Consider the following 13,427-nt stretch of genomic DNA (forward strand, 5'->3'; position numbering starts at 1 on the left):
AAACACCTCATTGAGACACACTTCACATCAACTAGGATGGCTATAATCAAAAAGACATAATAACAAGTGTTGGGAGGGAATTCCTGAGGGGTCCAGTGGTTAGGACTCCACGCTTCCACTGCAGGGGGCACGGGTTCGATCGCTGGTTGGGGAACTAAGGTCTCACATGCTGCAAGGCGTGGCCAAAAAAAAAAAACAAGTGTTGGGAAAGATGTGGAGAAAACACAACATTCACAAACTGCTGGTGGAAATATAAACTAGCACAGCCACTGTGAAACACAATCTCGCAGTTCTTCAAAAAGTTACATATAGATCCAGCAATTCTACTCCTAGGTATATGCCTCAAAGAATTTAAAACATATATCCACACAAAAACTTGTACAAGAATGTCCACAACAGCATCATTTATAACAGCCAGAAAGTACAATAACCCAAATGTCCACCACCTGAAAAATGGATATATCAGTTGTGGTAGGGAATATTATTTGGCAAAAAAAGATATTAAGTATTGATACATAATACAACATGGATGAATCTTGAAAACATTATGCTAGGCTTAAAAAGCTAGTCACAAGGAAGCACATGTTGTATCATTCCATTTATGTAAAATGGAATCTAGAGTAGGCAAGTTTATAGAGACAGAAAGTAGATAAGCTGTCTAGGGCTTACAAGTAGGGGAGATTGGGTGAAGGGTGACAGCTTAAGAGGTACAGGGTTTCTTTGGGGTGTAAAAAATATGTTTGAAAATATTTTGTGGTGGACATACAACTCTGTGAATATACTAAAAGCCATTCATTTGTACACTTTAAATAAATAGTATAGTATGTGGATCATACCCCCGAAAAGCTGTTAAAAATACTATACTATTTATAATAGTTTCAAAACTCATCAGATACCGGGGAATAAATCTAAGAAAAGATGTACAAGACCTCAACACAAAAATGTATGAACAATACTGAGAGAATTTTAAAAAGACATAAATAGAGGGATATACCACAGCCCACAGATAAACACTCAACACTGTAAAAAGGTAAATTCTCTCCAAATTAATCTATATATTCAATGCAATCCCAAACTCCTAAGAGGCTATGTGTATGTGTGCATGTGTAAACTGATGAAGTGATTTAAAATTTACACGAAAAGACAAAGTGCCAAGATGGCCAAGACAATCTTGAAAAACAAACCTGGAGGTTTATATTGTCAGACATCAAGATGTGCTAGGTAGACTTTAAAAAGCATGATATTCCAATAAAGATGTTAAAAAAATTTAAAAATTAAAAAAAAATAAAAATCATGGTATTGGTGCAAGGATATATTTTTTAAAAAAAAACAGACCAACAGAATAGAAAATATTATAGAAACAGACTCAGATATATACAGTCACATAACTTAAGACTACGACACTACAGAACAAAAGGAAAAGATGGTCTTTTAATAAATGGTACTGGTAAATTCAATAGCCACATGAAAAATATTGAATACTGGGCTTCCCTGGTGGCACAGTGGTTGAGTCCGCCTGCCAATGCAGGGGACATGGGTTCGTGCCCCGGTCCGGGAAGATCCCACATGCCACGGAGCAGCTGGGCCTGTGAGCCATGGCCGCTGAGCCTGCATGTCCGGAGCCTGTGCTCCACAACGGGAGAGGCCACAACAGTGAGAGGCCCGCATACCGCAAAAAAAAAAAAAAAAAAAAAAAAAAATATTGACTACTGACCACCAATCACACCATCACAGACTCAATTCTAGATGGATTAAAGACTGATTAATTTAGGGCTGAACTGTTTCCCCTCAGAATGTGTATGTTGAAGCCCCAATACCTCAAAATGTGACTGTATTTGGAGACAGGCCCTTTAAAGGTCATTAAGTTAGGACTTCCCCAGAGGCGTAGTGGTTAAGAATCCACCTGCCAATTCAGGGGACACGGGTTCAAGCCCTGGTCTGGGAAGATCCCACATGCCGCAGAGCAACTAAGCCCATGTGCCACAACTACTGAGCCTGCGCTCTAGAGCCCGCGAGCCACAACTACTGAGCCCACATGCTACAACTACTGAAGCCCACGCACCTAGAGGCCGTGCTCCGCAACAAGAGAAGCCACCGCAATGAGAAGCCAGCGCACCGCAACAAAGAGCAGCCCCTGCTTGCCGCAACTAGAGAAAGCCTGCGGGTAGCAACAAAGACCCAACACAGCCAAAAATATATAAAATTAAAAAAAAATAAAGTTTGTTAAGTTAAAATGAGCCCCTTGGATTAAGATAGGCCCTAATCCATCTTACTGTTGCCCTTACAAGAAGAGGAAATTTGGACACACTGAGAGACATCAGAAACGTGCACCTGCACAGAGAAAAGACAATGTGAGGACAGGGCAAGAAGATGACCAGTTATGTCAAAATGATAAGCCTCAGAAGAAACCAAACCTGCCAACACCTTGATTCTGGACCTCTAGCCTCCTAAACTGTGAAAAAAAATTAATTTCTATGTAAGTCATCCAGTCTGTAGTATTGTGTTATGGCAGTCCTAGCAAACTAGTACAAAGACTAAATGAGTAAAAAAATTAAGTTTCTAAAAGATAACACAGAAGAATATCTTCATACTCTTGAGTACACAAAAAAAATTTAAGTAGGAAACAAATAACAGTCATCATAAAGAAAAGACTGAAAAATTAGACCAAGACACCATTTGAAATAAAAAGGCAAACCACAGAGTGCAAGAAGATATTTGCAATACGTATATCTGACAAAGGACTTGTATCCAAAATATACAAAAAAAATCCTACATATCAAAAGGAAAAAGAGAGATAAGCATACTTTTTAAAATGTGAAAAAAAAAAAAACTAGGCAACATGACAAAAAGGATATCCAAATGGCCAATAATCATGAAAAGGTGATTAACCTCATCAGTCAGGGAAATGAAAACTGAAACTACAATGAGACATCACTATGCACCTACCACAATGGTTAAAATTTAGACTGGTAATATGAAAGCCACTGAAGTCTCACACTTTGCAAACCAAGCATGAGTGATCTTCAACTTACACAGAAGTAGCTGCACTGAAAAGTATCAAGTCTTCTGATTCTAACATGAATGTCAACATTTTCAAAAACATCTTACCTCCTTTTGAACAACACTAAACTTTTCAAGTAGTTTACATTTTTCTTCGATCAGTGTAGAAAGTTCTGCAGCAAGCTTTTTTTCTCTTCCTAAAAACAGAGTTAATGCTATCATGTTTTTAAGTTGATTTAATTGTAAACAACAATGATGAGATCTAAAATAGAAAAAAGAGCTTACCCACATAAAGCCGGCTTCTAACCTGAAACAAATTTTTAACAAAAATTACATTAAAACACACACACATGCAAGCACATATAATTTATTTAACTTCTACTGCCAACTTAAAAACAAAAGGTTTGTTATTGCCTTAGTATAAATGTAAGTTCGCCAAAAAGTGTTCTATTTCCAATGAGAAAAATACATATGAAAGTCGTCCTTCTGAAGTCACATTGTGTATTAGCATATTAAAGCCTCTGAAAATAAGTCTACCTTAAAGATATCTGTTTCATTTCATTCAGCCAACTGCTCCTCAAACATATTTGACCCTAAAACAAACTACTTAAGGAAGCCCCTATATCATCTCCCCAGTAATGATATCCAAAATAACAGTTTGAAAAATGTTACCATGAGGCCATAGATCTGCTGACTATAAAGTAAAAAAACTTTTTTCTTCTTTAACCTCTCTCTCAAACAATGAAGGAAAAATTCCATTTATAAGGGAATCAGGTTTAGGACTAAGGTAATCTAAGTAGAGAAAACAGTGGGGACTTAAATGATCTACAGAAGATATACAGGAATAAAATTAAATAAAACAAGATTTAAAAGTCAAAGTACAGGGTTTATGTGGTGGTGCAGTGGTTAGGAATCTGCCTGCCGATGCAGAGGACACGGGTTCAAGCCCTAGTCTGGCAGGATCCCACATGCCGCGGAGCAGCTAGGCCCGTGTGCCATGGCTGCTGAGCCTGCGCTCTGGAGCCCATGAGCCACAACTACTAAGCCCGCGAGCCACAACTGCTAAGCCCGCGAGCCACAACTGCTGAGGCCTGCGTGCCTAGAGCCTGTGCTCCGCGGCAGGAGAGGCCACCGCAATGAGAAGCCTGCATACCAAAGCAAAGAGTCGCCCCCACTCGCCACAACTAGAGAAAGCCCACGCACAGCAATGAAGACCCAATGCAGCCAAAAATAAAATAAAAATAAAATAAATTAATTAAAAAAGAAAGTCAAGGTACAATATAGTAGGTATAGATGAGGAACAATTAGTGAACTGAAACATCAGATTCAGAAACTATCTCAAAAGGTAACAGTAAACCATTAAAAAAAACAGGAAAAAAAAGTTAAGAGGGAAGTGAGAAGTAGAAGAGCCAACATCTTAAAAAAATAATAGTTCCAAAGAGGAAAAAAAAATGTAAAATGCAGAAGAAACTTCCCAGAATTAAAAAAGATAAAAGATTTCATATTTAAATATTCAAGAGAATTTAAAGAAATAAGAAAAAAATCAAACCTGAACATATTATATTGAAATAAGGATATCAAATTAAAAGCCTCCACAGAGAACAGATCACTTACAAATGAATAAGAATCACATTGACACTAGACCTTTCAAAAAGTAACATTAGATGTAAAAAGACAAGGAAGTAAAAGGATAGAACTTTGGACACAGAATGCTTGTATCAAACAAATTATCATTTCAGTGTGAAGACTTAATTCAAACATCCTCAAGCATACAAAAGGTTTGCCACACAAAGACCAACACTGAAAACAATCTAGAAAGAAGTATTCAAATATGGGAAGAATTAAATTCAGGAGCCCCTGCAAGAGATATGTCAATTATGGGTGATCAAATATCTTGGTAATATTTGTTGTTGTCTTGAGGACTGGAGAAGGGGTGGAGGAGAAAGTAAAAAACAAAGAAACGGAAAAGGAAATATTTTTAGAACTAAAATTCTAGATTATACCAATATGAAAGGGGGTTGGAAAGTGAAAGAGACCAAGGGATGTGAGAGTATGCTAAATAAGGGTTTTGTTTTCTCAGAAGGAAGATTTACTTACAAATGTAGAAAAGAAACATTAAAAGTGGAACAAATTAATAAAGTATGCTAGAAGAAACTGGTCCAAATACATCAGTAATCAATAATCATAATATATGTAGATACACTAAACTCAGTGGAAAAACAGAGATTTTCAGATTATATAAAAGAAATTCATACAGAACTGAATTACTTTGCTGTACACCCAAAACTAATACATTGTAAATTAACTATACTCCAACAAAATAAAAATAAAAAAAGAAATTCATACAGGACATACATTAAGTAAAAGACCACAGAAAGACTGGAAAATATAAGGATGGAAAAAGACACATGAAATATTACCAAAAAGAAAACTGGTCTCGCTATACTAACATCAGGTAAGAGACTTTAAGACAAAAGCATCGGAAGAGTTATAGAGGGTCACTAGTTATTGATAAAAGATTCAATCCACCAAGAAGAGATGTAGCAATTCTAAACATGTATCCACCTAACAAAATATCCTCAAAATATGTAAAGCAAGAATTGACAAAACTACAGAAAGTAACTGATAAATCCATCATGACAGTGGAATTCAGCCAACTTCTCTTCACTCTTGACAGATGAAGGAAACAACAAAAAAAGAGCAAGAATATGTAATACACGAACCCCACAAATTAGATAATTAGCAAGCTTGACCTAATAATGGATGGATATAGAATGATATACATGTATCTGCTTTCAATAATAATCAGGAGCATAAAGAGCACAGAAAAAGTCTACATGTATGTGGAACACTCATATGTAGCATGGCAGATGAATGGGAAGAAGGGAGACTATCCAACAAAGCTGGGAAAAAGGTTATATTGTGGGGGAAGGGGGGTGGGGAATTACACCAACTCCTTACCCCACACTAAACAAAAAATCAACTCAAGATGGATCAAGCAATTCTGTGTTAAAAGAAAACTGTTTTAATTAAGAATTTCTACTCATCACAAAACATCTTAAGAAAAATGAAAAGATGTTTCATACTGGGACATATGCAATATAGACAATCAACAAGGATATCATCAAGAATATATAAAGAACTCCTACAAATAAAAAATAAAACAACAAACTACTCAAAAGAAAAATGGGTATAAGACATAAATATTTCTCTGAAGAAAAAATACATATGGACAATAAATTTACTGAGTTTTCAATCTCACTAGTGATCAAGGAATACAAATCAGAACCATGGTTAAGATACCATTTAAGTGGCAAAAATAAAGAATTTCAACAATAACAGGTGTTGGAGATGACACAGATCAAATGGATCTCTAGGACCTCTTATATACTACTGTTGGGAGTATAAATTGGTACAGACAATTTGGAAAAGAATTTGGTATTACGTTTTAAAAGCAGAACTTCCAATATACTATATAACCCAGTAATCTCACACCTAGTATATTCCCAAGAGAAACTTACAAATATACAACAGGAGACAAGTATAAGAAACTACCCAGCAGCATTATTTGTAATAGAAAAAAACCTGGAAACAACTCAAAGGCCCAAGACCATAAAATATATAAATTAATTGTAATAAATTCTTACAATATAATATTCTTAAAACAATCAAAATGGGTCAAAAATATGGATGAATCTTAGCAATATAAGATGGAGTTAAAAAGTTCCAAAACATGACATATGGCATGAGACTAAGCAAAATTACTACACTTCTGAAGGATTTGTGTACATATGACCAAAAAAAAATTTTTTAAGGCATGGGAATAATTAACACAGGATCCAGAACAGGATTACCTCTAGTACAGGGAGGCAGGGGGATGAAATGAGGGAGGATCACCTAAATATAGGTGACAGTCAATATCTTTGATTCCAGGTTGGGTGGTATATTCACAGATGTATAGTATACTGTTAAAAATAAACACAGACCCCAAATAATAAGCAAGTAAGAAATAAAGGTAGGTTTTGCTGTACACCTGAAACTTACACAACATTATAAATCAACAATACTCCAATAAAAAGTAAAAAAAAAAAAAAAAAAAAAAAAAAAGAAATAGAGGTAGGGTTTTAGTATTAGTGTGGAATACTCCTACAGAGAATTTTTTTAATTTTTATACTTTAAAAAATTCCTCTAAATCCATATTCAGTTTCTAGCAGCCACACATTAACATGAGTAGCACACATAACAATAACCTGTTTCCTTAAAACAAAAGATATGTTTCTCATATTACTTGTTCAACATGAAGACAGAACGAACATTCTCTTAGTATACAGAGCACTGGTTACTTACCGATCGAAAACTTCTCCACAAAAACAAAAGAATAGCAAAAAATCCAACAACAGTTGCACATATCACTAATTCCCATGGAAAACCATAGAAGTTAGAACCTGGTCTCATATCTTCAGGCAATGCTGCCACAACCTTCAAGACAAAGAAAATTAACCTCTTAGAAATACACTTTTGATAAAAACTGTTGATTACAAACTGCTAAACACTGAATTTTTCTGTGTCCTCCTGCAATCCCAAAATTCTTATGTTGAAACCTAATCCCCAGTGTGATGGTATCTGGAAGTAGGGCCCTTTGGAGGTGATTAGGTCATAAGAGTGCAGCCCTCAGAAATGGGATTAGTGACCTTAGAAAAGAGGCTCCAAGCTCCCTTGACACTTCTACCACGTGAGGTTATAATGAGAAGACTATGAACCAGAAGTGTGCCCTCACCACACACCAGATCCGTGGCATCTTTATCTTGGTGTTCCCAGCCTCCAGAACTGTGAGAAAAATGTTTGCTGTTTAAGCCACCCAGTCTATGGTATTTTGTTATGGCAGCCCCAACAGATTAAGACACAAACGTAAGTACAAGTTTACATGTAAATACTATTAACACCCTTTTCATGAAATGGGTACCAGACTATCACCAAACAGCAGGTATCAGAGGGTATTTTTCTGGCAATTTTCAACCACTATCACCAAGTGATGAAGGAAAGTAGTATGGTGAAATTTAATGATTTTCCGACCAGAGTTCTACAGAGATGCCTCAGAGCTTCTGAAAATGAGAGTAAGAGGAAAGAAAGCCAAAGAAAGAAGCTGAATCAGGTGGTCTTACCCTGATTCAACCAGTTTAGGCTTTTTCCATAGAGTATATGGGGTTCCATATAAGATTTCCCTATGGGGGGAAAAAATGGATCTGCTGCTTTATTAAAGTTTGAAAACCACTGATGAAACCTTGGGTTTAGAATTTGAATCCCTCTACCCTACCTCAGTGGCTCCCTTCTCTTATCTGTAATGGGAATAATGCTGTATGAATATGGAGTGCAGGTACTCAATAAAGGTAGCTGTTTCTATTAGTCCTTCTCCAAAGACCATGATCCTATAACCACAGCCTTTCCACATTATTTCTCTCCCTAACAAGTCTTCAGCACAAAACAGCTTAAGGCTTTTGCAGTTGCTTTTGTATTTCATGTTTCTCTGGGTCAGTTCATTATTCACTGTAATCCAATGAGGTTATTTTTTCTTTGTTACCAGGCCCCACATATTATTCAATCACATAAAAAGGTGAAAAGTAGGGGGGAAAAAATACCCTTTTTTAAGAACAACCTCAAGTCTGATCAGGTTTGATTCTTTCCAGGGTTCAACCCAAAACCTCTATGGCAAATCTTCCCTTTTTAGGCCCCTTCTATCTAGAAAAACACCTTTTAATATCTATTCTCTTCTCCAAAATCTTTTTTGTAACTCTGACCCATATATGCTATCAACAGTTCATTAACCTGTATTAAATAAACCTGATTATACCTTTTCTAAAAAAAAAAAAAAATACCCCTTTACCCTGATCTCTGCCTCTGCCTCTCCCTACATTACCCTTGTTACCAGCTCACAGAATTGTGACATCGCTAGAAACAACCAGTGATTTAAAAAAAAAAAATCTATTTCTGCCTCTGAGTAAAAGAGGCATTTGACACACAATACTGGGAAGAAAAGATGCTTTCTTTACAGTTTACATATTCTCCAACCATCTTACTTTCAGCTAACTATGTCAAAACATAGAATGCACATCACTTCAAAAACCTAATAATCGGAATGATTTCTTTACAACACTACAACACTTTAAGAGATAATTCTAAAAGCATCTCTCAGATTAAACATGTAATTATCTTTAGTATAGTGATACTTCTTAAATCCAATAACATTTTATCAGTCCTTCTATTCTAAAAGGAGATGGTAAATTCTAGGTTAAAGCCTTGAGCTGGTGGAATCTGGTGGGATCTGGTGGACTGAGGAATAGCAAAGAATCTGAGTCTCAAGAATGCATCTCAAATCCATTGCTCAGGTCTTAATTATGCTGGTTTTCTCATGGAGATTTTTCACCCTTAAATTTTAACTAAAATATAGAACCCTATCTCACAAAAGCATAGAAAGAATAACCAAATTTATCAAACATCAATAAATATAATGCAATACACAATTACACATGATTTGATAAACTGGTCCTAAATTTTAGAAGTAATAGGTAACCCTCCATACAACATGGTAGTGATTAATCACAGAACACGTAAAACCTATTCCACTCCTAAACGTGAGTATTAAAGGAATTCTAGACCACGTAACTTAAAAGAAGCAATTAATCAAGTTGACAAAATACAGTGAGGTTAAATTAAAATTATTTTTCATTTTACCTCAAATAAATATTATATTAATAAAAACAACATAATAAGATGTCAATATACAGGCCCTGATAATACTTGACTGTAATGCAAAGTTTTATGAACCTACAATCTCCAATACATAAAACTTAAAATATAATTTCCACTTTACATAAAGAGATTTTTTCCTGTAATTAGTGATAAACCACCAAAAAGTTTAAAAGGGGCACTGATTCACTCATTATTCATAATCAAGTTTGATAAAAACTATTTTTAGTATATCCCTTTCTTAAATTTTTTTTCTTTACAAAAAATGTAAACTTGTAATCATTAATAATTCTCCCTTTAAAAGGCTATCAAAAGAGCTTTAGAATCAAAAAGAGCTAAGGCAGAATAAGAGTTCAACCCAAACAAGATGAAACACGATCTGTAAAATTAATAATTACCTCACAAGAAGCAGTTAACATTCATTCAGTCATTCATCCATCTACCCAGCAACTAATTCCACATTTATTAACAAGTTACATTCCAGACACTTTTAAAAACATACTATTTTCATTTTATCCATTTCCATTGTTTTAACGGAAACTAAACACTAAAACCACTATGCTAATAACTCACAAATCTGTGACTCCAACTCTGAGGTTTATAATACCAGTTTATTGGACAAATCTACGTGGATGTCCTGGAGGGGTCACTGTACAGAAAGATCGTCTGATACAGTCTATGTTCTACTGAAATGGGAAAGCTTCCTGCAAATAGTTATGATATCATCCTTAATGTGGTGAGGGAAGTGATCATTCCCAAAGCCAACCATACAGATAAAGGGAGAGGACCTCTAAAAGGAAACCAGTATCTGATCTTAAGCTGGTAAAACAACTATTTCTACTTCGGTCATTCTCTCTTAGGACCTGGACATTGAGGAAGGTAGGGGTAAGGATGGATGCTAAAATGGTACCTAGCCCATAAAAATATGCCAGGTCCTGGGACTTCCCTGGTGGTCCAGTGGTTAAGAATCTGCCTTCCAATGTAGGGAACACAGGTTCGATCCCTAGTCAAGTAACTAAGAGCCCACATGCCACGGGGCAACTAAGCACACACACTCTAGAGCCCATGCACCACAACTAGAGAGCCTGTGTGCCACAACTAGAGAGTCCGTGTGCTTCAACAAAGAGCCCATGTGCTGCAATGAAAGATCCGACACAGCCAAATAAATAAATAAATATTAAAATATAAATATATGCCAGGTCCTAAAATGGGACACAGGCTGGAGAGGACGGTATATTATTAAGACTAAACTGTCTGATTCTTATTCTTCTCCTTTCTTTTTTTTTTACCCTCAGTATACAACCACTTAGTAAAGGTTTACTTAAATGTTTCAGTCTTGTTTCAGCCTTGTTTCAGCAGCCTTATCAGATATTAGGCTTAGCCTAACGTTCTAAATAAAGGCAGGGCAGGGTTATAAACACATTTTTGTTTATAACTCCCTTTTTCTCTATCTAATTTAAAACACAATTGCATAATGCAATAATTAGAAATTTATTTTGTTGGATGTAAAATACATAAAGATGTAAATTGTAACAAAAACAGCATACAGAATGCAAGGATGGAACTATATAGAAGAAAAGTTGTTGACATTAGGTGGATTAACCCAAAGTAAATCATTATAAATCAAACACATACAGTTAAGGGGTGGGGAGGGGGAACACTAAAATGGCACAGTATAAAACATCTATATAACACAAAAGAAACGGAGGAACTAAGAAACAAAAAAGACCTAAGAAATATAGAAAATAGCAAAATGGCAGAAGTATCACTAATTATATTAAATGTAAATGGGCTATACTGTCCAACTAAATGGCAGAGATTGGCAGAACGGACAAAAAAAAAAACATGTTCCAACTATATGCCATCTACAAGACACATACTTTAGATTAAAACACATAAACAGGTTGAAAGATGGAAGAAGAGGCAAGACTAGTTCAAGATGGCGGAGTACAAGGACGTGTTCTCACTCCCTCTGGTGAGAGCACCGGAATCACAACTAACTGCTGAACAATCATCAACAGGAAAACACTGGAACTCATCAAAAAAGATACCCCAAATCCAAAGACAAAGGAGAAGCCACAATAAGATGGTACGAGGGCGCAATCACAATAAAATCAAATCCCATAAATGCTGGGTGGGTGACTCACAAACTGAAGAACAATTATACCACAGAAGTCCACCCACTGGAGTGAAGGTTGTGAGCCCCACGTCAGACTTCCCAATCTGGGGGTCTGGCAATGGGAGGAGAAATTCCTAGAGAATCAGACTTTGAAGACTAGTAGGATGTGATTGCAGGACTTCGACAGGACTGGGGGAAACAGAGACTCCACTCCTGGAGGGCACACACAGTAGTGTGCACATCGGGACCCAGAGGAAGGAGCAGGGACCCCAGAGGAGAATAAACCAGACCTACCTGCTAGTGCTGCACGGTCTCCTGCAGAGGTGGGGGGTGGCTGTGTCTCACTGTGAGAACAAGGACACTGGCAGCAGAAGTTCTGGGAAGTACTCCTTGGCGTGAGACCTCCCATAGTACACCATTAGCCCCACCAAAAAGCCTGGGTAGGCTCCAGTGTTGGGTTGCCTCAGGCCAAACAACCAACAGGGAGGAAACCCAGCCCCACCCATCACAGACAAGCAGATTAAAGTTTTACTGAGCTCTGCCCTATAGAGCAACAGCCAGCTCTACCCACAACCAGTCCCTCCCATCAGGAAGCTTTCACAAGCCTCTTAGATAGCCTATTCCACCAGAAGGCAGACAGCAGAAGCAAGAACAACTACAATCCTGCAGCCTGTGAAACAAAACCATATTCACAGAAAGAGAGACAAGATAAAAAGGCAGAGGGCTATGTACCAGATGGTGGAACAAGATAAAACCCCATAAAAACAACTAAATGAAGTGGGGATAGGTAACCTTCCAGAAAAACAATTCAGAATAGCAGAAGTGGGAGAAGGGGAAGAAGGCGGAATAGTAAGATGCGGAGATCACCTTCCTCCCCACAGATACATCAGAAATACATCTACACGTGGAACAACTCCTACAGAACACCTACTGAACGCTGAATATCAAACGGCGAAAATCTCACACAGATCTCCATCTCAACACCAACACCCAGCTTCACTGAACGACCAGCAAGCTACAGTGCTGGATACCCTATGCCAAACAACTAGCCAGAAAGAAACACAAATGCTCGGGTTCGGTCGGGGCACAGGGAGAGGACTGGGGTTGGCAGTGTGAACAGAGCCTGAAGGGGTTAGTGCACGATGGCTAGCCACGGGGGAGTCCGGGGAAAAGTCTGGACCAGCCGAAGAGGCAAGAGACTTTTACTTCCCTCTTTGTTTCCTGGTGCTCAAGGAGAGGGGATTAAGAGCGCTGCTTAAAGGAGCTCCAGAAAGGGGCGCGAGCAACTTTAGGCACTGGGGACAAACACCAAAAACAACAGGAACTATGAAACTGCAGCCTGCGAAAAGGAGACACCAAGCACAGTAAGTTACGCAAAATGAGAAGGCAGAAAAACACACAGCAAATGAAGGAGCAAGATAAAAACAAACCTGACCTAACAAATGAAGAGGAAATAAGCAGTCTACCTGAAAAAGAATTCAGAATAATGATAGTAAAGATGATCCAAAATCTTGGAAATAGAACAGAGAAAAAAGCAAGAAACATTTAACAAGGACCTAGAAGA

General features: G+C 37.2%; 1 protein-coding gene across 9 annotated transcripts in view; it reads right to left on the reverse strand.

The window, feature by feature from the left end:
- Nucleotides 1-13,427, reverse strand: part of MIA2 (MIA SH3 domain ER export factor 2) — a 105,311-nt gene that overhangs the window by 57,762 nt on the left and 34,122 nt on the right. For 7 of the 9 annotated variants that reach the window (XM_024762033.1, XM_024762028.1, XM_024762027.1 and 4 more), the window contains 3 exons: nucleotides 7,348-7,479; nucleotides 3,286-3,307; nucleotides 3,109-3,197 (listed from right to left, as the gene is read on the reverse strand). In XM_024762033.1, the coding sequence (XP_024617801.1) occupies nucleotides 3,109-3,197; nucleotides 3,286-3,307; nucleotides 7,348-7,479 (243 nt within the window). The remainder of the gene's footprint in view (nucleotides 1-3,108; nucleotides 3,198-3,285; nucleotides 3,308-7,347; nucleotides 7,480-13,427) is intronic. The other 2 variants (XM_024762032.1, XM_024762029.1) reach the window with 1 other exon arrangement.

This window comes from Neophocaena asiaeorientalis, unplaced genomic scaffold (assembly GCF_003031525.2).
Source record: "Neophocaena asiaeorientalis asiaeorientalis breed wild unplaced genomic scaffold, Neophocaena_asiaeorientalis_V1.1 scaffold190, whole genome shotgun sequence".
Lineage (NCBI taxonomy): Eukaryota > Metazoa > Chordata > Mammalia > Artiodactyla > Phocoenidae > Neophocaena > Neophocaena asiaeorientalis.